General features: G+C 48.6%; 1 protein-coding gene across 5 annotated transcripts in view; it reads right to left on the minus strand.

Annotated features, from left to right (window-relative positions):
• LOC140408898 (uncharacterized) overlaps window positions 1-26,967 on the minus strand; it is an 87,794-nt gene that overhangs the window by 25,574 nt on the left and 35,253 nt on the right. For 3 of the 5 annotated variants that reach the window (XM_072496754.1, XM_072496753.1, XM_072496756.1), the window contains 2 exons: window positions 19,897-19,985; window positions 15,577-15,676 (listed from right to left, as the gene is read on the minus strand). In XM_072496754.1, the coding sequence (XP_072352855.1) occupies window positions 15,577-15,676; window positions 19,897-19,985 (189 nt within the window). The other 2 variants (XR_011940234.1, XM_072496755.1) reach the window with 2 other exon arrangements.

Raw genomic sequence — 26,967 nt, forward strand, 5'->3', positions numbered from 1 at the left:
ACAGTGGTGACTATCACATTCACCCCCTGTTAAAAATGAGTCCAGCGGAGGTGGTGGAAAACTATTTACATACAGGTTGTCATTAAAATTTCAGAGAAGGTTACAAATTTAGACGGTCGGGCGCCTTGATCCATCGTCGAGAGCGCCGCAATGCTGGTGGCGCGTCAGGCGTCGGCTCGGTCGTTGGTGACTCCAGGAGCGTGTCGACATCCTCTTCATCCCCGGGTGGGACCAAGGGGAGGACGGATTGTCCTGGAGCGGGGGCTGTGGTGGGGTGCGCTGGGGGAAGGGAGGGTGGCGGGGGGGGGGGGGGACCCAGCCGGTGCCAGGTCCCCGAGGGAGATTGTTTCTTGGCGGCCGTCGGGGTATGCTACGTAGGCGTGGAGTAGCTGTACCCTCTCAAACAACGAGTCTGCCTTGTGGAGCCGTACGTGCTTGAGGAGGAGATCGGGCCCTGGAGCTGCCAGCCACGTTGGGAGCGAAACCCCGGAGGTGGACTTCCTGCGGAAGGCAAGGAGACGTTCATGGGGGGTTTCGTTAGTCGCCATGCACAGGAGCGACGGAATGGAATGAAGTGCGTCGGGGAGGACCTCCTGGCAGCGGGGGGCCGGGAGATTTCTGGACCGTAGGGCCAGCTGGACGGCCTTCCAGACCTTCCCATTCTCCCGCTCCACCTGCCCGTTTCCCCGGGGGTTGTAGCTGGTCGTCCTGCTCGAGGCAATGCCCCTGGTGAGCAGGAACTGGCGCAGCTCATCGCTCATCAATGAGGATCCCCGGTCGCTGTGGACGTAGGCGGGGAAACCGAACAGAGCGAAGATGGTGTTGAGGGCTATGATGACGGTGGCAGACGTCATATCGGGGCATGGGATGGCGAAGGGGAGTCTGGAATATTCGTCGACCACATTGAGAAAATACATGTTGCGGTCGGTGGAGGGGAGGGGCCCTTTGAAGTCCACACTGAGGCGTTCAAAGGGGCGGGAGGCCTTCACCAGGCGCGCACGGTGTGGCCGGTAGAAGTGCTGTTTACACTCCGCACAGACCTGGCAGTCTCTGGTGACAGCCCTGACTTCCTCGATGGAGTAGGGCAGATTGCGGGCCTTAATTAAGTCATAAACGCGGGTGACCCCTGGGTGACAGAGATCGTCGTGCAGGGTCCGGAGTCGGTCCACTTGTGCGCTGGCACATGTACCTCGGGACAGGGCATCGGGGGGGCTCGTTGAGCTTACCGGAGCGATACAAAATCTCGTAATTAAAGGTGGAGAGCTTGATCCTCCACCGCAATATCTTATCATTTTTGATCTTACCCCGCTGTGTGTTGTTAAACATGAAGGCAACCGACCGTTGGTCTGTGAGGAGAGTGAATCTCCTGCCAGCCAGGTAATGCCTCCAGTGCCGCACAGCTTCAATGATAGCTTGGGCCTCCTTTTTGACGGAGGAGTGCCGAATTTCGGAGGCATGAAGGGTGCGGTAAAAGAATGCCATGGGCCTGCCTGCCTGGTTGAGGGTGGCGGCCAGAGCGACGTCGGATGCATCGCTCTTGACTTGGAAGGGGAGCTTCTCGTTGAACGCGTGCATCACGGCCGTGGCGATGTCGGCCTTGATACAGTTGAAGGCCTGGTGAGCCTTGGCCGTCAGTGGGAAACCGGTGGAGTGAATGAGTGGGCGGGCCTTGTCTGCATAGTTAGGGACCCACTGGGCGTAGTACGAAAAGAACCCCAGGCATCATTTGAAGGCCTTGGGGCAGTGGGGAAGGGGAGATCCATGAGGGGGTGCATGCGATCGGGGTTGGGCCCTAGAACTCCGTTCTGAACCACATAGCCGAGGATGGCTAATCGGTTCGTGCTGATCACACACTTCTCCTTGTTGTAGGTTAGGTTGAGGAGTTTGGCGGTGTGGAGAAATTTGGAAAGGTTAGCGTCGTGGTCCTGCTGGTTCTGGCCGCAGATGGTGACGTTATCCAGGTACGGAAAAGTGGCCCGCGGTCCGTACCGGTTAACCATTCGATCCATCTCCCGTTGGAAGACCGGTGCCCCGTTAGTGACGCCAAAGGGAACCCTAAGGAAATGTTAACGGCGGCCGTCTGCTTCAAACGTGGTGTACGGGCGGTCCGCCTTAGGGATGGGGAGCTGGTGGTAGGCAGATTTCAGATCCACACTTGAGAAGACCCAATTCTGTGCAATCTGATTGACCATATCAGATATGCGTGGGAGGGGGTACGCGTCGAGCTGCGTGTACCGATTGATGGTCTGACTGTAGTCAACGACCATCCTGCTTTTCTCCCGTTTTCACCACGACCACTCGAGCTCTCCAGGGGCTGTTGCTGGCCTCGATGATACCTTCCCGCAGCAGCCGCTGGACCTCAGACCTGATGAAGGTCCTGTCCTGGGCACTGTACCGTCTGCTCCTGGTGGCGACGGGTTTGCAATCCGGGGTGAGGTTTGCAAACAGGGAAGGCGGGTCGACCTTAAGGGTCGTGAGGCCGCATACAGTAAGGGGTGGTAGGGGCCCGCCAAATTTCAGGGTTAGGCTCTGGAGGTTGCACTGGAAGTCCAGACTGAGTAACAAGGCAGCGCAGAGGTTGGGTAGGACGTAGAGCCGGAAGCCGCTGAACTCTACGCCCTGGATGGTGAGGGTGGCGATGAAGTTCCCCTGGATCACCACGGAGTGGGATCCAGAGGTCAGGGAGATTCTTTGGTTAATGGGGTGTACCGCGAGGGAGCAGCGCCTTAACGTATCAGGGTGGATGAAGCTCTCAGTGCTCCCGGAGTCCAGAAGGCAGGATATCTCATGCCCGTCGACCTTCACCTTTGTCGACACGGTCGCGAGGTTATGCAGTCGGGGCTGGTCGATCGTGACGGAGGCGAGACGTGGCTGGTCGGCGGCGGTTGCAGACGATGAGCAGCCCGATGAGGTGCCTGACGGGCAGGGGTCCTGAGGCAGGGAAGATGGCGGCGCCACGTGTCCTGTGGCAGGCAAGATGGCGGCGCCTTCGGGCCGCACGTGTCCTGGGACAGGCAAGATGGCGGCACCCACGGGCCGCACGTGGTCTGAGGCGAGGAAGATGGTGGCATCCTCTGGCCGCACGTGGGGGGTGCAGGCACAATAGCGGTGATTGAGCGGGCCTGGCACACTGCAGCAAAATGTCCCTTCTTGCCACAGGCCTTGCAGAGCGCGCTCCGCGCCGGGCAGCGCTGCCGGGTGTGTTTTGTCTGTCCGCAGAAGTAGCACTTGGGTCCCCCGGGGTTGGTTGGCTGCCGTGCGGCGCAGGCGTGGGGTTGGCTGGGGGTGGTCGCCGATGGGGTCCACGATGGGGTGGCTGCTGAAAGGGTCCATGATGCTCAGGAGGGGTGGGCCGTATGGTCGGGGGCATACGCCTGTACGTTGCGTGAGGTGACTGTGAGCGAGAGCGCTAGTTTCTTGGTTGCCGCGAAGTCCAGCGTAGCCCCTTCTAAGAGGCGCTGGCGGATGTAGGCCGACCCTATGCCTGTAATGAACGTGTCTCTCATTAGCAGGTTAGAATGTTCAGCGGCCGAAACGGCCTGGCAATCACAGTCTCTCACCAGGGCGAGCAGGGCACGCCAGAAATCTTCCACAGACTCACTGGGAAGTTGGTGACGCGTGGACAGGAGGTGCCTGGCGTAGATCTTGTTGGTCTGCTGAGCTTAGTTCTCCTTCAGTAGCGCCATGGCCTCTGCGTAGGTAGGCGCGTCCTGGATGAGGGGAAAGACATCGGAGCTCAGTCACGTGTACAGAATCTGGAGCTTCTGTGCTTCTGGGATTGGTTCTGTCGCAGATCCGATGTATGCTTCAAAGCAAGCTAGCCAATGTGCGACGTCCTTTTTGGCATTGTCTGCTTGAGCATGCAGCTGCAGACGATCCGGCTTGATGCGGAGATCCATCTTTGTAAAATCTCTGTGTAATAAATTGATGCACTATCAATTATGACGAGACGAGAGTGAGAGTAATCGAGGCTTCATTACACAGAGATGTGTGGCCTCCTACAGCTGCTGCCGAAATGGCTGCAGTTCGGAGAGCACACACATTTATACTCCGCCTCCTGGGTGGAGCCAGCAGGCATGGATCTACCCCCGTACCTGTAATACAGGGGCCTTACCGTAATACCCTCGTATGCAGTGCAGTATATACAATATAATACAACAGTGGTGACTACCACACCAATTTTCATATCATCCGCAAACTTATTGATCACCCTCCTACATTCACATCTAAATCATTTATATAAACCACAAACAGCAAGGGCCCCAACACTGGTCCCTGCAGGACGACACTGGATGCAGGCTTCCAATCAAAAAAACACCCCCCAACCATCTATCGACCATATGGCATCTGGTGCAGGTCCACCTGGTTCTAGCGCAACAGATCACAATGCAACATTTGGAAGTCTAAAGCTGACTTTATGCCAGAACTACAGTAAATTGAATATCTCTCTCTATATTCTAACCATCATGACTGTAAAGATATATGAACGCTGGTGGGAAATTTGGAATTTTGGTCAGTAGACAAGGCAGTGCATACAGCTCCATCTAGTAACAACATAGAGGCCTTTAGGAGAATCCCATAAATTACAGGGTAATAGATCGGTATCTATGGCTGGGAATTTCCAGTCCCATCGTGGCCTGACCCATCAGCAAAGATTCGGCGACCCAGCCAAAAGTCCACTGACTTTCTGCGGGACTGGACAATCCAGCCAGCGGGCAGGGCCGGAAAATCCCACCCTATGTTTCTTGCCACTCAGCAAAACTAAAACCATTTGGAAGTCGATAAGTTCCATGCAAGATATAAGATTCTTATCAACTTCCTGCTTATCATGCCTGTGTAGAGTTGCAATTGTATCATTTTAGCAATATTAATACTGAATTAAAATAAATTAATGCCTTATGAAAGATAAAACATTTCATACTTTATATCAGCTCTTCAAAATAATAGTCAGCAATAATTCAAACCCTCTGTTCAGACAAACCAGCTCCTATTTTGGTCTTTTGCTACCCATTTTTCTGCAGGACGATAGCAAGATGGCAAAAATAAACTTCCTTTGAACCTCCGGACTGTAGCTGCTGCTTAGGCCACAGTGCCCACTGAGAATCGTAAAAGGAGAATGCCTGGCTCATCATAGAACAATGTCAGCCAGGGGGCTTAAAACAGGCATTAGGTCCTTCATTTACAATGTAAGTGACGCAAAGCTCGGTTGAGGCAGCCACCAGGGGTACATGTAAAATAGTCCAACCCAACTCACTTCTATGTTTTTCATGTGTTTCTGCGTTGAACTCTGAAATTGGGTCACATTGTGTCTGTTTTACAGGGTCTATTTCTACCCCTCTGTATTTGTTTATTAAATGAAAATGTTTGCCAGAATGAGAGAATCGGAAAGTTTGTGAAGTTCGATAATAAAAATATTAAACCATAAAAGTCTAATATAGTTATGTTTTAAAGATGACATTATAAAACAATTGGGTCAAACTCTTCTGACAGTTACTATGCCCAAGTAACTATGATGAGTGGAACATATCTGGATTTTTGCACTGTCAAATGCAATTGGATGGATTAAATTAGCCTGGAATAACACCTACTCACAACTAGCAATAATTATTATATCACAATGGTATGGTTTAACTGAAAATTCTAAATATCTGCAGGGTCTGTGCTTTTCACATAACTAAATTTTTGTTCTATATTTAAGTGCTATGTATACCCGGGCTATACCAATGCATATTGGAAACAAATTTAATTCTCTGGTAGACTTTCAACATGCTGAAGTTAACTTTTGATAACAATTTATGTAAGTGGCCTAAAACGTAGATAGATTTGGAAAGGAGCTGGATTGAAGGAAATTATGGTCTGACAAGATGTCAATAATAGTACATCCACTTACTGACTCTTGTTATTGTACTCATACTTTGAAGCCAACAGTTGTGCATTAAACTATTTTTTCCTCAGTAAAATCTGAAGCAGGTATTGTGTGCAACACATTCTTTAGATGCCATCAGTATTTTCAATAAATACTGTTCAGGAATATTCCAGGAACTAATTCCAGGCAGAAAAAATTGCATTACATCTCATAATATCAGATTTATGACATAATGGCCCAGACATTCCTTGACAGTCCTTCTCCTTACATTGATTGGAGCACATCCCAGGGGGTGGTGGGGGTGGGTGGATTGATTCCATCCCCCACGAAGATGGGGCCACGATCATAACTGAGTTTGCCCTCAGGTCATTTCATAGAAGAGATGGAGCCTGGTGCAGTGAGAGGATCTAGACAGCCTCTATGCTGCAAAACTACAAAACCAGACTTTAAAAACCAAATAGACCCAGGCCTCCTCTTGACTTGAGCTCAACGTGATCAGCTTCCATTAGGAGAGCAGGAGGCATTCTCAACTTCAGTACTCCCTGCACAAGACACCAAAAGAGTGCAATAAATCTCTTTCAAAGAGCTGGCATAGGCAGAATTACCTCCTTCTGTACTTTATGATTCGATGGGTGACATTTAATGCCCTCTCGTGAGGCGAGTTTGTGGTAGGAGTTATTAAATTGAGCCAGATGGTGCCAGTTGCCTTCCCATCTCACCTTAATTAAGCCTGGCTGGGAAGGCTTTTAGATAGCCTTTGAACTCAACACGAATTGAGGGCCTTATGTAAGCAGTTAATACCCACTTACCCACAGGGCCGTCACCATGTGACAAACCTGTTTGTCTGCTTGCGGGTATAGGAGGTTGGGGTGACGTGCCTTGGTAAGTCCTTGATCCTGGGGAAGGTTCGCTGTTGGCTGTGAAATGAGAGCTAGGCTTAAATATAGAGGGCCTTCCCCACAGGGGGCAAACATGGAGCTCTCACCGGCTCTCCAGCCAGCGTGCGAGACCCTCTTCCCCTGGATTAAATTCTGCCCTGTGATTCTACCACAGTGTTGCTCGTTATTATTTGTTTATGACAACATGAGAACAAGGAGTAGGAGAAAGCCATTCGGCCCATCAAGCCTGCTTCTCCATTCAAACAGATCATGGCTGGTCATCTACTTCTTCGCCGTTCTTCCAAATATTCTCATGTCCCACGATGTCATTAATATCCAGAAAGACATCGATTTCTGTCTTGCACATGCTCAATGATTGAGCTTCCACGGCCCTGTGAGCTAGGGAATTCCAAACATTCACCGCCATCAGTATGAAGAAATTCCTTCTCATCCTAGTCCTAAATGCCTTGCCCCTGAGACTGAGACCTCTGGCTCAAGTTCCACAGCTAGGTGAAACATCAGGTTGGATTCTCCGATCCTGCGGCTATGTACAGAAAGTCGGCGCCACCCCCACACCGATGCTCCGTCCGATGGGGGACTAGCAGCCGTGCAGCGGATACGGCCGGAGAATGGGCGGGTCCATGGCCATGCATGTGCATGGACCCGGCCTGCCAAAACCTGCCCCCCGCCAGTGCCCACGCCGATCAACCACTGCCAGTGAAACAGCTCCCCTCCCCACCCCCCGCCGACTGTGGCGGCGCTGGACTCAGTCCGCAATGTGGTGAGTATTTAAAGAAATACTTTGCCTTTCAGTTTTTCTACCAAAGTGGATAACCTCACACTTATTCACATTATATTCCATCTGCCGCTTTCTTGGACATTCACTTAGCCTGTTGAAATCTCCTTGAAACTCCTCACAACTCACATTGATGAGGGGATGGGGGGATATGGAAGATAATCGGGGGGGCGATGGGAGAGATATGGGGGGGTGGGGGACGGGATATGGGGGATGGGGAGGATTGGGATGGGGGATGGGGAGGATTGGGATGGGGGATGATGGAGGAAGGGTGGATGATGGGGGGTGGGAGAGGATGGATGGGGGGGGGGGAGGGGATGGGGATGGGGGGGGGGGAAAGTCTCCCAGGTGATCGGCAGCCCTGGGTGGTCGGACTCTTAGCAGGGTGGCACCCTGGTACCCCTGATACCACGTGGGTACTGCCAGTCTGGCCTGGGTACCCTGGCATTGCCAGGGTGTCTGGGTGACATTGCCAGGGTACCAGGCTGGCAATGCCAAGGTGGCATCGTGCCCATGCCGGGGATCGTGCCTGGGGGTGGCCTGCCCTGATGAGGTGGGATGCGGGGGGCCTCGAAGTAAAACCGAGTACCGTTTATTAGTGGGGTCGTTCTCAGGGCTGCCAGCGTTAGGAAACACCCAGCTAAACGTGCCCACATGGGGCTCTGCTTCATTTCCGTTAAATCAATGTACATCACACACCAATACTTCAAATCTCAGCGTTAAGTTTCATCTGTCATGCGTCTGTACATCCCACCAAGTCTGTCCATGTCCTCTTGAAGTCTACCACTATCCTTCTCACAGTTTACAATACTTCAACATAGGAATTAGGAGCAGAAGTCGGCAATTCAGCCCTTCGAGTCTGCTCTGTCATTCAATCAGATCATGGCTGATCTCTTCCTGGTCTCAAATCCACCTCCCACCTGTTGCCCATATCCCTTTGATCCATTTTTATCAGAAACATATCTATCTCCCTCTTGAAACCATTTAATGATTTAGACTCCACCGCACTATGGGGCAGCGAGTTCCATAAATTCACCAGCCTCTGCGGGAAGTAGCGGCTCCTCATCTCAGTTTTAAATCTACCACTTCCCAACCTATGTCTGTGACCACTTGTTCTAAATTGTCCCACAAGAGGAAACATTTGGTCTTCATTTACTTTATATAATATCCAATCAGATCCCCCCTCATTCTTCTAAACTCCAGCGAGTATAAGCCCAAACTGTTTAATCTCTCCTCGTATGTCAACCCTTTCATTCCCGGAATCAATCTGGTGAACCTCCTCTGAACTGCCACCACAGAACAGCACGGTGGCGCAGTGGGTTAGCCCTGCTGCCTCACGGCGCCGAGGTTCCAGGTTCGATCCCGGCTCTGGGTCACTGTCCGTGTAGAGTTTGCACATTCTCCCAGTGTTTGTGTGGGTTTTGCCCCCATTACCCACAAGATGCGCAGGCTAGGTGGATTGTCCACGCTAAATTGACCCTTAATTGGAAAAAAAGAATTGGGTACTCTAAATTTCTAAAAAAAGAACTGCCACCACATCCTTCTTCAAATAAGGAGACCAAAACTGGACACACTACTCCAGGTATGGTCTCACCAACACCCTATACAATTGCAACAACACTTCGCTACTTTTATACTCCAGTCCTTTTGCAATAAACGCTAACCATCCATTTGCCTTTTTTGTGTCATCTGCAAATTTTGAAATTGTGCCCTTCACAGCTAAGTCTAGGTCATTTTCAAAAAGCAGTGGCCCCTATGAAGTTCAAGGAATGGGTTTCCTCTGAGTTCCTGCCCACCTCTGACCTCGCAATGATTTTATGCTGGGACGGCCAAGGCCTCATACAGGCCACCTATCTTTGCACCAATTGAGTCCCTTAAATGGTCAAATATTGGTCACTTCTCCCGCCCCCCCCCCCACCCCCGTCTCAATTTTTAAGATGGAGGGTGTATTTCCTAGGGCGGGAAGGGATGCACTATCTGAAGCCCCCTTCTAAATGCAGATCTGGTGATTGGGAACTTCCTCCCCCTCTCTCCCCCAACACCCCAATCTCCCACTTCCCTTGGCTTTTCCTACCCTCCCTGCCCATGTGCCCCAAATGCTTACTTTGCCATCCAATCCTGGGACTTGGGTTCAGGTATCTTCAGGAACGACCTCTTGTGTCCACTGCAGCTCCTGTCACTGCAGGGACTAGAGAGCTGCTGGTCAATCGCCTCTCTAAGGCGGGACTTTCTCTTGATTGAGGGGTGGAAGTCCCACCTGCAACCAATTGATACTAATTTGAGAGTGAAATGGCTGCAAGCAGGCAGTGTTGGCAGGGAGCATAGAATCATAGAATTTACAGTGCAGAAGGAGGCCATTTGGCCCATCGAGTCTGCATCAGCTCTTGGAAAGAGCACCTTACTTAAACCCACGCCTCCACCCAAAAGGCATTTGAAAAGTTGCCACATCAAAGGTTATTACAAAATAAAAGAGCTCATGGCGCAAGAGGATTGGTTAGCCAACAGGAAGCAGAGAGTGGGGGATAAATGGGTAATTTTCAGGTTGGCAAGTTATTGCTAATGGAGTGCCACATGGATCAGTTCTGGGGCCTCAACTATTTATAATATTTGTCAATAGCTTGGATGAAGGGACCAAATAGAAGGTAGCTAAATTGAGTGACCCAAAGATAGGTAGGAAATTTCAAGAGGACATTAAGCAGGTACAGAGGGATTTAGATAGGTTAATGAGTGGGCACAAATTTGACAGGTGGAGTATAATATGGGAAAGTGTGAACTTTGGCAGGAAGAATAGAAAATTAGAATATTATTTGAATGGAGAGAGATTGCAAAACTCTAAGATACCGAGGGATGCGGTGTGTCCTGGTAAATGGAATATAAAAGTAGGGATGTTGCTGCAGCTGTATATGGCCTTAGTTAGACCCATCTGAAGTATTGATACAGTTTTGGTCTCCTTACTTTAGAAAGCATATGATCACATTAGCAATTCAGAGGAGGTTCACTCAGCTGATTCTTGGGATGAAGAGGTAATCTACTGAGGAAAGGTTGAGCAGGTTGGGCCAATATCCATTGGAGTTCAGAAGAATGAGAGGTTATCTTATTGAAACATACAAGACTTGACTGGGTGGATATTAGAAATATCAGTTACTAGGAAATAATGGAGGACGCCTTGCAGGGAGAGGATGCCGGTTGACACGATGGTTGTTGTGGATTAGATTGGTGCTGACAGTGCAGGGTTCACTCCCTGCCCTGGCTGGGGTTTGATTCGGGACCTGCCTTTTTGTCCTATGTGGTGCTGTAGGCTGTACCTGCCTTTGGACATAGAACCAAAGAAGAGCGAAACATTGGTGGACACAAAGTCGAAAAGCATTTCGAGTGATGCGATTGAATCATCCTCAAAGAGAAAAAGAAATGTTTACACAATTTTCCCATGTTTATATCAAAGTTTCCTCTATAAATGTTAACTTAAAAATACCAGGTAGTGATGTTTATAGACAGGAAGTACACACATGTGCAACATTTTAACAATAAATAAATCTATGCTTAATAGAACATAATCAACCATCTATTTGGACATTTTGAATGTTTCCATATGTGCTTAGTTTTGATATGCCTATGCTGCTGCTTATAATTTTACTGAATTAGTTGCTCTATTCTACACTAGAACTTATTGAATATTAGGTTACTGACATTCAGTCAAACATAGCAATAAAACATTTGGCTTAGTCCGGTGAACACATATAAATGTACTTTGAATCTTGGATGGGGAGTTATTTTGTCCTTTCATTAAAATAATACCTACAGATTTATTCCTAACGTCATTATCTGAAATAACATCTGCCTACCCAGATTAACACCTGTCACCCAATTAATTCTCATCAGCTCGAGCAATTAGTTTAAGAATCGCATCATAAACACTTATTTTAAACATTTATTCAGCTGCTAAAATCCGTGACGATATTGACATTCTATAAACTGGTGGGAAGACGGTATTCACAAGCTTATAATGCACACCACAAAATACTGAAAATTAACATTCAAAATTGTTTCTGTTACATCGCAAGTAAACATGAACAGTGAGACAAACAAGATATTCCTCCAAATGTCATAATTGGTAAAAAAAACATTTAAAATATAAACAATCATTTCAAAGTAGCGGTTTTAAGTGACTGTGCAGTCTTGGATTTAAAGATTCTTTCCATTAGGATTAGTTTGCACTTTCCTTTCCAGATTGTACAGTTTAATTTTAGGATTATAGCTAGTTACTCCAGTGAAGTAAACGAGCCAGGAGCCAGTATTCTCTGGGGCCTTCAGCCAGTGGTGGGAATTCCGATGGCCCGGTGAATCGGGAGTCAGGCAAAAAACAGGTCGAGGGCAGCACGGTGGAGCAGTGGTTAGCACTGCTGCCTCGCGGCGCCGAGGACCCAGGTTCGATCCCGGTTCTGGGACACTGTCCTTGTGGAGTTTGCACATTCTCCCCGTGTTTGCATGGGTTTCGTCCCCACAACCCAAAAACTGTTCAGGTAAGTGGATTGGCCACGCTAAATTGCCCCTTAATTGGAAAAATTTAATTGGGTTTTGGCGTGAAACGCATTACAAGTCTCCCGGCCTGCCCCACCAGCCCCGACAAGGAATTTTCCTAACCTTAGCACTGTGCCTGGATGGAACCCCTGATCCACAGCAGAGGTGGAGGCAGCCTGTTGACTGCTACATCCTGATGTCTGATGCCCCATGGGGGATGTCCTCTGGTGGCCTGAGGCCTAGAGGACCCCGGCCTGATATGGGTCATCTGTTCATGGGCAGAAGTGCCCTGGATAGCTTGAGAAGCTGGAGTGCATGGGGGTCACAGGCAGAGGGGTCATTGAGCAGCGACACACCCTTAGAGCGTTCTGAGAGGAGGTCCCCAGGATGTCGAGTTGATGTTCATTCTCCTGGTGGGTGTCTGAGGGCCCAGCCCTGACTCCTGTAGGAGATGTTGCACCTGGAGGGAGGTCACGTTGTCTCGTCCCCATGTTGCCTATATCTTGATGGTACCCAGCAAGATGTGTGGCCATGGTGTACAGGGCCGAACGCAAATCTGGCAAGACCTGCTGGGCAAAAGTTTTCATGCTGGTTGCCAACCTTCCCATGGTGTCCTCGAGGCGCTCTCATGTCAGAGTCACAACATGAGACCGAATGCAAATGGACTCCTCCATCGTTCGCTCTGGTCTGCTGAGTGACTGTCCAATCTCTGCCTGATGTTCTGCCGCCACCTGTAGTTGCATCCCCAGAATTGAGTTGATGGTTGCTTCCAGAGGCTCATCATCTGATCTGGGCTGAGAAGGTGCCTGGTCTCCAGCAGCCCTCAGATTGTCGGAGGCTTGGGCTATCCCTGCCTCTGACTGCTATGGGGATGTGTCAGTAACGTGTTCTCCAGAAAGTGAGCCCCAGCCTAATCTAGAGCCACGCCCCACCGAGGCGTATCTCTGTGCGGGATGAGGATGCAGGTGAGCACTTTGATGGTTCTTCCAGAGCTTCCTCTTCGGATGTAGTCTGGGGGCTCGGACTTGCGCTCGGCTCTCTTGTGGGCCTCAAAGTGCTGGTACCTAGGAAATAGAGAATGGAGTTTCAGTTGAAGAGCATAAGATATGCAAGTCTACATATGACTCACTGTGATTGTCAGGATTTGATGCAGTGATGGAGATGTGATATGTTATAAATTGCTGAGAGAGACCCATCTCCCCTTCCCCAAAGTGATCCCTGCCCTCCCCAGGAGGTTTGGCTGCAGCCTCCTCAAACTAAGTGAGGACAATGATGTTTGCCATCCCTCCTCCAGTCTGCAACCTTTCATGCCTGTTTGCCAGCTTGGCGTGTATGAAGACAAAGAAAGGCATGTGCTGAGAAGAGATAGAGCAGAGGTTGGGTTAAATGCATGTCTCGTGTGTGTGATCAGCCCTCCCCAGAAAGACCAGGGAATGGCATGTAAGTAACATGATAGATGGGGTGGCAGTGATGTGAAAGTCTTCATCAGAGAAAGCTAATGGTTGTGTGAGATTCATGAAGAGAGTAGCTGTTTGAGCGCATGATGTGAGCTTGATATTGGAGGGAGCTAAAGGATGACTTACCTTGGCGGAGCGGATGAGATCTTTCCTCTTCTTCCTGCAGTGGATGGCACTTTGGACTGTTGCTCTTTTATAACCAGTGTGTGTGCTTACCCCGTAAGGTGGACAAATGATCAGACAAGTATTTCAGTTCAATCACAGTTTATTTATTAGACACAAGGTTATATACTCGAGTAATCATGCGTTCATGCACATTAAGACTATAACTATCAATTTAAACAACCTTGACTTAACTTCCAAACAACTGGCTGGTGTAGGGTAGATATGGCCTTAACTGTTTCCTCGCATATGGCGGCTGGAGTTCGAGAAGGTTGTCTGTGCTTGATGGTCGTCCTTAAGTAGATGTCGCAGGTCCATGAACTTGGCTGATGTCAGGAGCTGTGCTGCAATCGGGGGTCAGGTTTAGAGCCGGTCCAAAAGAGACAGAAATTATGTCTGCGCTGCCGGTTTAATCAGTTTGAGTTTCCCCCACCCCTTTTATGGGTGGTCTCTGGGTCACTGTCAATCAATTCTTCAGGTATCCACCCTCTGATAGGTCACATCCAATCAGGGCCTGCCACATCACTTTTGGGGTGGGCACTCAGTGGCCAATCCGGGGAGTGCTCTGAGCAAGGCCTTGGTGCCGCTTAGTCTGGAAGATGTTGTGATGGACAAGATTGTCCATTGTTCCTTTAATTGCCTTTCAATGGCCCATTTGCAGATGTGGGTTTCTGCGTAAGTCTGGGCTGCCGTTTGCAAATATACAAACTGCAGCTTGTCTGTGTCCCAAGCCTGACCACATTTCCCATCACTCTTTGCGGGAGGCCATTTTGGATGGCCACAGGATGTGCTTGCCAGCTGCGCTAACCTGTTCTGTAATGGACTCCTAAGCTGGACGTGTGGAGATGGTGTGCTTCCTGGAGCATTCCCTGGGATACAGGACACGCCAGACCACCAGCACTCCTTTGATCAAGTCCTCGAGTATCTGGTGGGTGAAGCGGGTGCTGTCTTTTCCTTCAGGCCTTCAGCTTTCTTCTTGTGGCTGGAAAACTTTCTGCATGTGTCCTGAAGTCAGGAGGGTTGGAGAGAGTGAGATGTATCTAATGGGCTGGCATTTAAATATGGCTCCCGGACCTTTGAACCCAAAAGCTGACATCGAGCAGACAAATCAGTTCCCAATGCTCGCCCGTGCATAAATTAATGAGCTTCCAACACTAATCTGGAGCAAATTCCTGCCATTCCGGCTAGTGGGGTGGGCACCAATGAAACCACCTGTCACCACACTTCGTACTCATAAATGGAAAATTACACCCCCAAACAGAGAAATTGATGCAATATTTATCTGCACAATATAAACACTTCTTAAAGATGCAACTACATTTTCACATTCTGCTTTAATCATTAATTTGTCATATCTGACACAGACTCGGCATTTCCTCGGTGGCTCACCACCATACCTCTGACAGGAGTCCCACAGAAACCAGTGGAAAAAGGCAACGGGCCCAATTGGGCCAACATTTTGCACCCTGCTTTTCTCCTGATGATATCTCTGCCCACCTGTGAGAAGACAAATGTCATGAGGTAGACAGAGCTTGTGCAGAGCCTCTTTGTTTCAGCAGCTTTGGTTTCCCTGACTCACTTGTGTCCTGGGGTAATAGTGGAGAGCAGTATGTCCAGTGAGTTAAGGTATACCACATTCTAGGTCGGCATAAGGAGGTGGAAAGGGCCCAAATTAAACAAGCAGCCTAGGTCACTGCCCCCCCCCCCCCCCAAAGCAATGGTGGACATGCACCTCATTTTCTGGTGACATGGAGTAGACCAGTACTGAAAATGCAACCACAGTAACATGGACAAACATGGACAATCACCTATAATTTAGGTGTATCCTCACTGACCCTGCAAATTCAGGACAGTGTACTGTAGATTTCCAGGGCCTTGGTGTTTCAGTTTTAAACTCACCTCTAAAACAAACTGCTCCATAACAAGATTGGTGACTCTATCCATCATTACTTCCTTCATTACTGCATCAGCTTCTTGCGCAGTTTTCCAAGCCAACTGACTGCAATGGATATTGTCAAAGAAAAATAGCAGAGCTTCTACTAAGCAGAACGCTGTGCACGGTAATGTGCGTCATTATGCTAATTTGGTGCTTTCAGAAATAAAATCCCTGTATTAAGTGAGGTTTATATTGAGGTTAACCAAGGTTATTGCATTTGTCCTCAGATTCAGAAATCCATTACTCAGATTTGCTTGGAAACTCAGTACTTTCCAGGTTGGCCCATAACCGGATGACGTTCACTAATCAATGTTGGTTGCATTAATTACAGATAAGGGAAAAACAGGAAGATCTCTAATTAAGTTAAATAAATAAAAAGGGTTGTCCTCCTATCCAGCATAATCCATACACTGGAGTTTAGCCAAACTTCTGCTATCCATATCTAACTTGCACCAAGTCTCAGCACAACAAACAAAAAACTGAATGCTTGGAATGCACTGCTGGGGGAGGTGGTGGAAGCAGTTACCACAGCAATGTTTAAGAGGCCTCTTGACGAATACGTGAATAGGATAGTAATAGAGGGATACGGACCCTGGAAGCGCAGAAGGTTTTAGTTTAGACAGGCACCATGACTGCCGCAGGCTTAGTGGGTCAAAGGGCCTGTTGCTGAGCTGTTCTTTGTTCTTTCGTACAGCACAGGAACAGGCCCTTCGGCCCTCCAAGCCTGTGCCGATCATATGCCCGTCTAAACTAAACCCTTCTGCATTTCTGAGGTCTGTATCCCTCTATTCCCAACGTATTCATGTATTCATCAAGACGCCTCTTAAACGTCATATCGTATCTGCTTCCACCACCTCCCCCGGCAGCGAGTTCCAGGTGCTCACCACCCTCTGTGTAAAGCCTCGCACATCTCCTCTAAACTTTCCCCCTTGCACCTGAAACCAATGTCCCCTAGTAATTAACTTTTCCACCCTGGGAAAAAGTGTCTGACTATCCACTCTATCCATGCCCGTCATAATTTTGTAAACCTCTATCAGGTCGCCTCTCAATCTCCGTCATTCCAGTGAAAACAATCTGGGTTTTGCAACCTCTCCTCCTAGCTAATACCCTCCAGACCAGGCAGCATCCTTGTAATCTTCTTCTGTTCCCTCTCCAAAGCCTCCACATCTTTCTGGTAGTGTGGCAACCAGAATTGTAGTAATATTCCAAGTGTGGCCTAACCAAGGTTCTGTACAGCTGCAGCATGACTTGCCAATTTTTATACTCAATGCTCCGGTCAATGAAGGCAAGCATTCCGTATGCCTTCTTGACTACGTTCTGCATTGCGTTGCCACTTTCAGTGGCCTGTGGACCTGTATGCCCAGATCTCTCTGCCTGGCAATACTCCTAAGGGTTCTGCTATTTACCGTATACTTCCCACATGTATTAGACATTCTAAAATGCATTACCTCACATTTGTCCGGAGTAACTCCATCTGCCATCTCTCCGCCCAAGTCTCCAACTGATCTATATCCTGCTGTATCCTCTGACAATACTCATCGCTATTCACAATTCCACCAAACTTTGTGTAATCCACAAACTTACTAATCAGACCAGTTACATTTTGTTCCAAATCATTTATATATACTACGAACAACAAAGGTCCCAGCACTGATCCCTGCAGAACACCACTAGTCACAGCCTACCATTCAGAAAAGCACCCTTCCACCACTACCCTCTGTCTTCTATGACCGAGCCAGTTCTCTATCTATCGTGCCACCTCACCTCTGATCCCGTGTGACTTCACCTTTTGTACCAGTCTGCCATGAGAGACCTTATCAAAGGCTTTACTGAAGTCCATACAGACAACATCCACTGCCCTTTCTACATCAAACCGCCCCACCCACAAGCTATTCATCCTCTTCCCCCAGTGCCCTTGCCTGGACTTGCCAACCTGGTCGTAGGGAGATCCCAGGCCTATCTGGGTTTTGGGGCATGCCAGATTTTCCTCTTCCTCCCTGACCTGCTACAATGCCGGCAGTGACCACCAATCCAGGTGTGGCACCGACTGACCTATAGTTTCTATAAGGTCTCCTTGTGCAGATGGACAGAAGTCCCGCCTCACGCTAATTAAAGCTTCAGTGTCCAAATAATTGAAGTGGGGCTTGCGGAGCCCACCCTCATCGTAAATTCCAGGCCAGTGTTGTCTGGCATCTGTGAGAACAAAGGATCCTTGTAAACAGGTGAATACAAACTAACAATTGCTGCTTTTAGATCAGCTATTCTATGGTTCACTGAATAAACTGGTTATTCATTAAATGTGCAAAAGGTCAAAGAGTCAATACCTGGAAAATAAGTCAAGCACAACATTGTTTACAGATTTACTTCAATAATTAAGAAAGCTAAGAGAACAGAGAAAGTCCATGTGTTATGGATCTCAAATGAAGAAATTGTAGGCCCAACAAAAATGTTATGTTCAAAGTTAATAAAAGTGATGTGCAGCTTGAAAGTTAAATACAATAAAGAAATCATAAGAAGTTAAAAACACAGAATATAAGTTATTCCCCATTAATTCCAGTATAAATTACAGTGAAAAATGATATGATCCAAGATTTGTTGTCTAGTGCCTAGCTCATCCATCATTCAGAAATGGCTTACACTATTACAAAGAACAATACAACACAGGAACAGGCCCTTCAGCCCTCCAAGCCTATACCGGCCATGTTACCAATCTTGGCTAAAACCCTCAGCACTTCCTTGTGCCGTATCCCTCTACGCCCTTCCTATCCATGTATTTGCCATGAAAAGCCTTAACTTTGAGTATGTGATTTTTGCAATGAAAAGACATTAAAAATGATACCAAGTTCAGTTAAGTCCACTGAATAGATCTCACTACTTAATGAGATGATCAGCTGGATTTCCCTGGTCCACAAGGTCTGAGGTGAGTTTTTGAAGAATAGACTGAGAAATATACAAGTTTCAACACATAGCAGAAGGACTAGTGAGGAAGTGAAACAACCATCAAGTACTAGCTCACTATGTGTTAGTGATTCTACAGCACTATAGGGATCCTATACACTGTAACTTTGTTCAGGGACATTCTTTAAAAAAAAGGTTAATTCACCATCTCCCAATGTTAAAGGATTCTAAAAACAAATTCCAGGATCTGAATCTACATTTTCACCAAAATCTACGGAGTTTTTTCTTGGGCCATACACTATCTGCATAACAGGTTTCACTGAATTTGGTTAATTAGTGTTTCAGATCTAGTGTTTGCAGAGTAACAGGGATAAAAGCATTACCATCACCCACTTTCAGTGGTGGAGGTAAATATAGGGTTGTTGGAATTAAGAGGTTTATAAGATTGTTATGCTTTGGGACTATATCTATAATTTAAGGTAAAATTAAGGAGGTCATGTGGCCTGTTCTGAATTCTACCTGACGGCAAGACCATGTGGTTTAATTGTTCGAGATTAAAGGGAGGATTGTTTCACTGGGAAGAAGGTGCAAGGTGGTTATTCTTGGAGACAATGATAGCAGCCGGTGCGTTAACAAAGGATAGTATGTGAATCCAATATTCCAGGAAAGCGTTGAGAATATTGGATTGTAAACAGTCATGCTTTAAACTGTTAATTTACTTCCAAGAGAGTTGGATCTCAAGGATAGCTAATTTGCATTTCTACCTGGATACAAGGCCAATGTGGTTCACATTGTTATGGAGATGGGAAAGGGTCTACGATATCCCTGAAAACTCATTGACAAAGTTAGCCTGCCAGCATTCAGGAGAGGGAGAGCAGTTGTGGGCAACAAGATGTTGGGGTTCACCATGCAGGACTGGGCATGGGAGCTTACAATCACAGATTCAAAAGACCGAATTCATGAGGAGGTAAAACGGGACTGGAAGATTCACCTAGCTTGCACTCTGAATCTCTGTGGAAAGGTGGTTCTGAGATTTAAAATTGCCAGGCTGAGAAAGGAAAATAAGTAAACCCTTAGGAGCTAAAATCAACTTCGACTAGTTTGGGGAGAATTAAATGTCTAATGGCGCGATCTACTGGCGAAATGGCGTGATTACCCGAAAGGCGGCGCCGCCGGTAGATGCCGGGAGACTCCTCTTCTGGGATTTACCCAGCTCACCACACCTCACGAGATCGAACGTGATTTTGCGAGATGTTACGATCCGAATCCTACTATTGTGGGTGTGGTCACTATTTTGCAAATCTGCATTTTAGAGTGAGACAGCTAGTAGATGGCATGGTGTATACACATATGAACTATTGAAATCCAAGAATGCAAAAGGATACTCAGCAGTGAAAGGATCCATCCCATCTGGAGCTTTTCGGGTGTAGTCATCCATCAACTTCTCCACAACGTCACTGAGTATTGAGCGAACCTAAAGATAGAAAATACAGTCTTTATAACCAACTCAGATGATACCAAATTTGCTGTTCTAAAACTACTAGATGCAAGACTTTGTCAGTTTACATTTTATATTAAATTATTAGGACATTCATCATAAACCAGTGTTGAACTCTGAGGAATCACTTTTTAGTCCAGACCAATGGGTGAAAATTGCTTTGTGATTAGCACATACTTCACAACATAGGACATTCTGTCTGACACAATAGAGCTGAATAGAAGTTTAAGGTTGGCAAGTTCATTTGCCAGGAATGAATGAAAAGGAAAAAAAAGCACTTGCATTTATATTGCACCTTTCACGACTTCTAAAGTGTAGATACAATTGTACAGGCAAAGATGGCAGCCCATTTGTGCAAAGCTGGATCCCAGTGACAGCTTTGAGACAACAGACCAGGATTATCTGTTTTAGCAGTGTTGGTTTAGGGCTATATGTTGGCCAGATCAGCAGAAGAAAAACTCTGTGGACTTCCAGTGGCGGCCATGGAGTGAGTGGTCACAAATTTGGTGGCTCCCGCTCAAGGTGAATTTTTCCGGTCTTTTCCACGCCCGTAGGACAAAGCATTTAAGCGCAAGAGGTACAGGTGTGCCTGGGGAAGGTTTTACTCCTCTGGTGTGGCTGGTGGATAGATCAATGGAGTAGGAGTGAGTCAAGAAGGAAAGAGCTGCTGGAGGAGGAGAGTCTTCGAGGTGCACCACAGGATTAGATTCTGGAGGGCAATGGGGCTGCTCTGCCTGCCCAGTGGTCAATGGAGCAGTTAACAGAGTTCTTCAAAGAAAAGTTCTGCCAGCAGAGGAAAGAGGCCCTGGAAGACCTGGCCAAGGTGGTGGAGCCGATTAAGTCAGGGATCGAGAGAGTGAAGCAGAGGCTGGACTCTCCGGGTCGGGCAATCCAGAAAGTGGAGGAGGTGGTGGGGGAACACGAGGAGCAGTGGCCTTGTCGGTGGCTGAGGTGGGAGTGATGCGGGAGACCCAGAAGAAGCTGAAGGAGAAGGTGGGGGATCTGGAGAATGGCTCCAGAAGACAAAACCTTAGGATCGTTGGGATGGCCAAAGGCATCGAAGGTGCGGAGGCCAGAGTGTACATGGCTAAGATGCTGGAGAAGCTGATGGGGGAGGGAGCCTTTGACCGGCACATGGAGGTAGATCAAGCGCACAGGGCGCTGATGAGGAGGCCACAGGCGGGCGAGCCATCTAGGGCGATGGTGGTGTGGTTGCACCGTTTTCTGGACAAGGAGCAGATTCTCCGATGGGCAAGGCAGACCAGGAAATGTACCTGTGAAGGGAACGCACTGAGGGTGTATCAAGACCTGGGAGAAGAACTGGCGAAGAGGAGGATCGGATTCAACTAAAGAGGGTCAAGGCTGCCCTCTTTAAAAAGGGGGTGACGTTTGGAGTATTGTACCCGGTCCGCCTGTGGGTGACTTTCCAGAAGCGAGAGTTTTGTTTCGGCATGCCAGAGACGGCGATGGAATTTATGAGGGATAATGAACTGGGAGGAGAGTGAGGACATTGAACTTTGGCGGGGGTTTGGTGTGTTTTTTAAAGTTTTTGGTGTTGAGTTTTCTGGAGTGCAGCTTTTTTCATGGGTGAACATCGAGAGTGAGTATACCAAGGGCAGCACGGTGGCACGCTGCTGCCTCATGGCGCTGAGGTCCCAGGTTCGATCCTGGCTCTGGGTCACTGTCGGTGTGAAGTTTGCACATTCTCCCCATGTTTGCGTGGGTTTCACCCCCACAACCCAATGATGTGCAGGGTAGATGGATTGGCCACGCTAAATTGCCCCTTAATTGGAAAAAATGAATTGGGTACTCTAAATTTATTTTTAAAAAGATAGTGAGTATACCTTTTGTTACTCTTTAAGGGTGTATAGTTGGGAGGGGGGGGGGGGGAGAACTGGAGACATAGGGAGGTTTGAGGCCTTGGGTCGGGGCCACCATGCTAGCTGGGTGGGCTAGTTACCGGGAGTGAAATGGGAGGTTGTCAGGAGGCAGACGCAACGGAAAGGAGAGGGGATGGGTTGGTGTTTTGTCCGCGGGTGAGTGGGGGTGGGGAAGGGTTGCTGACGAGTGTTTGGTTGGTGTGGCGCAGGGGGCTGAACGGGCCCGCCAACGGTCATGTGTGTTCGTGCACCCGAGGAGTCTGAACGCAGATGTGGCCTTTTTGTAGGAGACGCACCTGAAAATAGGAGACCAGACGAGGTTGAGGAAGGGATGGGTGTTTCATTCAGGACTGGATATGAAGACGAGTGGGGGTGGCGGTGTTGGGGAATAAGTGGGTGGCATTCGAGGAGGGGAACATTGTGGCCAATTTGAGGCGGGAGGTGTGATGGTTAGTGGAAAGTTGGAGGGGATGCCAGTTGTCCTGGTAAACGTTTATGCCCCAAATTGGGATGACGTCGATTTTATGAGGCGGGTGCTAGGGAAAATCTCTGACTTGGACTCACACCGGTTGATTATGTGGGGGGGATTTTAATACGGTTATAGACAAGAGCCTGGATCGGTCGCATCCTAAGTCGGCGAAGGTGCCTGCAGTGGTGTAGGAGCTGAAGGGGTTTATGGAGCACATCGGGGCTTGTGGACCCGTGGAGGTTTGGGAGGTCGAGGGTGAGGAATTTTCATATTTCTCCCACATCCACCAGCCGTACTCCCGGATAGATTTTTTCGTGTTAAACAAGGGATTGCTGGCGGGAGTGGTCGACTCGGAATATTTGCGATTGTCGTCTCCGACCACGCGCTGCAGTGGGTGGATTTGCGTGTGGCCTGGGGGAGGGCCCAGCGCCCAGATGTGGGGGTGGGGGTCCAGTGCCCACAGTAGAGGCTGGATGTGGGGGAGGTGGGGGGGGAGGGGTGGAAATGGCCCAGCGCCCGTAGTAGAGGTTGGATTGTGTGGGGGGGGGCAGTGCCCGCAGTAGAGGCTGGGTGTGGGGGGACCCAGCGCCCGCAGTGGAGGCTGGATGTGGGGGGACCCAGCGCCCGCAGTAGGGGCTGGATGTGGGGGGGGTCCAGCACCCACAGTAGAAGCTAGATGGGGGGGTTGTTGGCAGATGAGGAGGTGTGCGAGTGGGTGAGGGCTGCCACCCAGGGGTACGTGGAGCTAAAAAGCACGTGGGAGGTCACGGCCGCCACACTGTGGGAGGCACTCAGGGCAGTGGTTAGGGGGAAGGTTATCTCAATTCGGGTGCATAGGAAGGAGGTAGAGCGGGCAGAGAAGGCAAGGCTGGTGGATGAGTTTGAGGGTAGATGGGGTGTATTCGGAGGTCCCGGAGGCAGGGCTGTTAAAGGAGAGGCAGAGGCTCCAGATGGAGTTGGGTAGTGTCCATGTGGGGCAGTTACGGAGGGCCGGAGGGGCATTGTATGAGTGCGAGCAGAAGGCGAACAGGGTGTTGGCCCACCAGTTGAGGAAGCAAGAGGCAGCAAGGGAGATTGGCAAAGTGAGCGATAATAAGGATAAGGTGGTGATGGACCCAGAGAGAGTGAATGGCGTGTTTTGAGTCTGAGGCGTTCAACAGAAGGCTATACGAGTCGGAGCCCCCGTCCCGGGGAGGGAGGTGATATACCTGTTTTTGGACAGGTTGGAGTTTCCCAAGGAGGAGCTGGTTCAGGGACTTGGAGACCCAATTGGGCTGAGGGAGGTGATGGACAATATGGAGGCGATTCAGGCAGGGGAGGCCCCAGGCCGGGCGGGTTCCCACTGGAGTTCTATAAAAGGTTTGGGGCAGACCTGGGGCCACTGTTGGTGAGGGCGTATAATGAAGCAAGGGAGAGGGGGGAGCTCCCTCCTTTTGTCACAGGCTTCCATCTGCCTGATATTAAAGAAGAATAAGAGCAGTATGGATCGTACTGCTCGATATCGTCACTGAATGTAAACGCCAAGCTGTTGCCGAGTGTTGGCCTCGCAAATCGAGGACTGTGTCCCGAGATGATAGGTGATGATCAAACGGGATTTGTGAAGGGGAGGCAGTTGATGGCAAACATGAGGAGGCTACTCAATGTAATCACGATGCCTTTGGAGGGGCAGGAGGTGGAGGTATTGGTGGCATGGACGCGGAGAAGGCGTTTTGAGTGCTGCATCGGGGGATGAACCAGAGGTGCCAGTCTCCCCATTGCTTTATGCCTTGGCTATAGAGCCGCTGGCAACAGCGCTTTGGGCGTTGAGGGTTTGAGCGGGCATTGAGGGATTGGGCGGGGCGTTCTCAGGATACAAGTTGAATGAGAAAAAGAGCGAGATGTTCCCGATTGTGGCTAGAAGGCAGGAGAGGAAGTTTGGGGAACTGCTGTTCAGGGTGGTGGCTGCGAGTTTTAGAGACTTGAGTATTCAGGTGACTCGGGGTTGGGCATAGCTGTATAAGTTGAACTTAACTCGGCTGGTGGAGCTGACAGAAGAGGATTTCAAGAGGTGGGATATGCTGCCGCTGTGGCTGGCAGAGCAGGTGCAGACAGTAAAAATGACGGTGCTGCCAAGGTTCCTGTTTGTGTTTCAAAACCTCCCGATCTTCAGCACCAAGTCATTTTTTAAGAAGGTTAATGCATTGATCTCTGGGTTTGTGTGGTCAGGAAAGACCTACGGGTTAGGAGGGTCTTTCTGGAGCGGGGGTAATGGGGGTGGCGGGGGGAGGGGGGCGGGGGGAAAAAAAGAGTGTCTGGCACTGTTGAACATGATGAATGGGGAATGTGGGATGTGAGAAGGGGGCGGTCTTAGGGGAGCGGGGCAGTGGGTGTGGGTTGTTTATAATGCTGTTTGGTTATTCTTGTGCTTTTGTTTGTTTACATGAAAATACCTTGAATAAAATATTTTTTTTAATTAAAAGAAGAAAAACTCTGTTCCTCATTGAAAATTCCTGACAGGACAGTTGGAGCCTCAGTTTAACGTTATGTTGAAAGACAGAACCGCCAATATTGCAGCAGTCCCTTTGAATTTGTGTCAACGCAGATGTTGTGCTCAAGTCCCTAGAGTGGGTTTGAAAGCACAAATTATTGATACAGCGGAGAAAACATGACCACTGTATTGTGGCTAATACCATTATTTAATTCCTCAATTAAAATTACTTTGAGATCACCCTAATCATCAGATATAAGACATTACAATCATCCAACATGTAATATTTTACATATTTGTCCCATAATCCAGGTAGGAAACATTACAATACAATCAGATGTCCATGAATGGGCTCGCCTGATAAAGAAGAGATTTCAGTGAGCCTTCAAACAATGAAGATATTTTCATTCCTACCTTTGGCTAAAAGTCACTCTGCAAAGTGAAACTGCTGAAATATTGGGCGGACTTCAATGAAGACTCTGGGGTCGGGAAAGATGGTGGGCGGGGTGAGTTAATCAGACAGGAACTGATATGTTGAAATCACGATGGCGGGTTCAGAAGGAAAAAGTAGTGATTTTGATTGGATAAGAGGCAGGTCCAGTCCAGAGATAGGGCTGTTCAAAATGTCTCAAAGAACTGGTTACGGGACCTAATGGAAATCCTAAGAGTGGTATGGGAAAGGTCTGGGAACAGAGGAGGGACCACGATGGGGTCGATAGGCTCACTTCCACGATAACAGAGTCCACTGTAGCTGGCCAATTTCAAAAACCAAGCGAGCAGCTCCAAGTGGGAGGAGTAAGTCAGTGTGGAGTTGGTGGAGTTTTGTAAAATAAGAGCAGAAAATCTCATCGGTCAGCAGCTGTAAAGATGAAACCAATGGGCACAGGTTCTCACAATTCACTTTTCCTTTTTCACACAGTAGCAGATGTGAACTGCTGGAGATTCCAGTCTAAACGTCTGACTGCTTGGTGACCACAGATGGGGAGTCATGCAGCTCTGTGCTTGTTCCCCAGGGAACTCCCATGACTCACAGAGAACTGTGGAACTCACAACTTCCTGAGGTTTGAGGGCCCTGCCCAGATTGACAACTGGATCCTAGGTGTCAAGTGCTGTCCCCTTTGAACCTGGTAGATGCCAGCAGCGCAGACAAAGAAAGCTACAATGAAGCCCCCAACTTCACCAGAGCCATCATTGAGCTGATCATTCAGCAGCACTCCGGTCTCCCCCCCCCCCCCCCCCCCGACCCAGAGGATAGTTGAAATACATAGAGCGGGATTCTGTGGTCTGCCAGCCGTGTTTTCCAGCATGGGGCACCCCAACCAGCAGCGGGAATCTCCGTTCTTGCAGCTGGCCAATGGGCTTTCCCATTGTGGCCACCCCACACCACTGGGAAACCCACGGGCGTGGGTGTGCTGCTGGAGGATTCCGCCGAAGGAGAATTCCGCTAATGGGTTTTTTCCAATCGGAAAGGTTTTCTTGAAATCTGTGTTGCAAGTACTAAATCATTCCCCCAGATGTGAATTTGCAGTCACCATGTACATATGGTGCAAGGTGCAGAGCATGTTACTAAGTTACTGAAATCAGTGATAATCTCTGCACAGCTATAAATAACTAATGGGATATTTCTCTGACAAACTAACAATAGTGCTATGCTGTTAAGATAAAATTTCCACTCTCTGGTTTGTTTAATAGTCATGGTGGGATCGCCTATAGGGCACTCGCAAACTAACACTGCATTATATCATTACTACTCTTAATATTAATTATCCCTGCTGCATATAAATCAAATGATATTTGTAACCAGATACCAACAATGGGAGTTATCATTTTACTGGGACCTTTCTGTGATAGTTTAGTGAATGAATTGATGAATTTTGAAAGGGAGAAAAAAAATCATGCATGATTGTGGGGGAAGATTAAAGGAGGCGTGGGATGGGAATAAGGAGCCTGGAAAGAGGAGAAGTACCAGGGCTCATGATTTCTCTCCCAGGCCCTGTTGACGACCATTTAAATGGACACACTCATGAACGTTAAATAAAGACTGACTGCAAACACGCATTCTATAGCCTGCTACACAATGAAATAAATGTCCAACATTCGCCTATAGCCATCAATAAGTGCAAGCTATGAGGGGTACCAGTA

Source organism: Scyliorhinus torazame, chromosome 3 (genome assembly GCF_047496885.1).
Source record: "Scyliorhinus torazame isolate Kashiwa2021f chromosome 3, sScyTor2.1, whole genome shotgun sequence".
Lineage (NCBI taxonomy): Eukaryota > Metazoa > Chordata > Chondrichthyes > Carcharhiniformes > Scyliorhinidae > Scyliorhinus > Scyliorhinus torazame.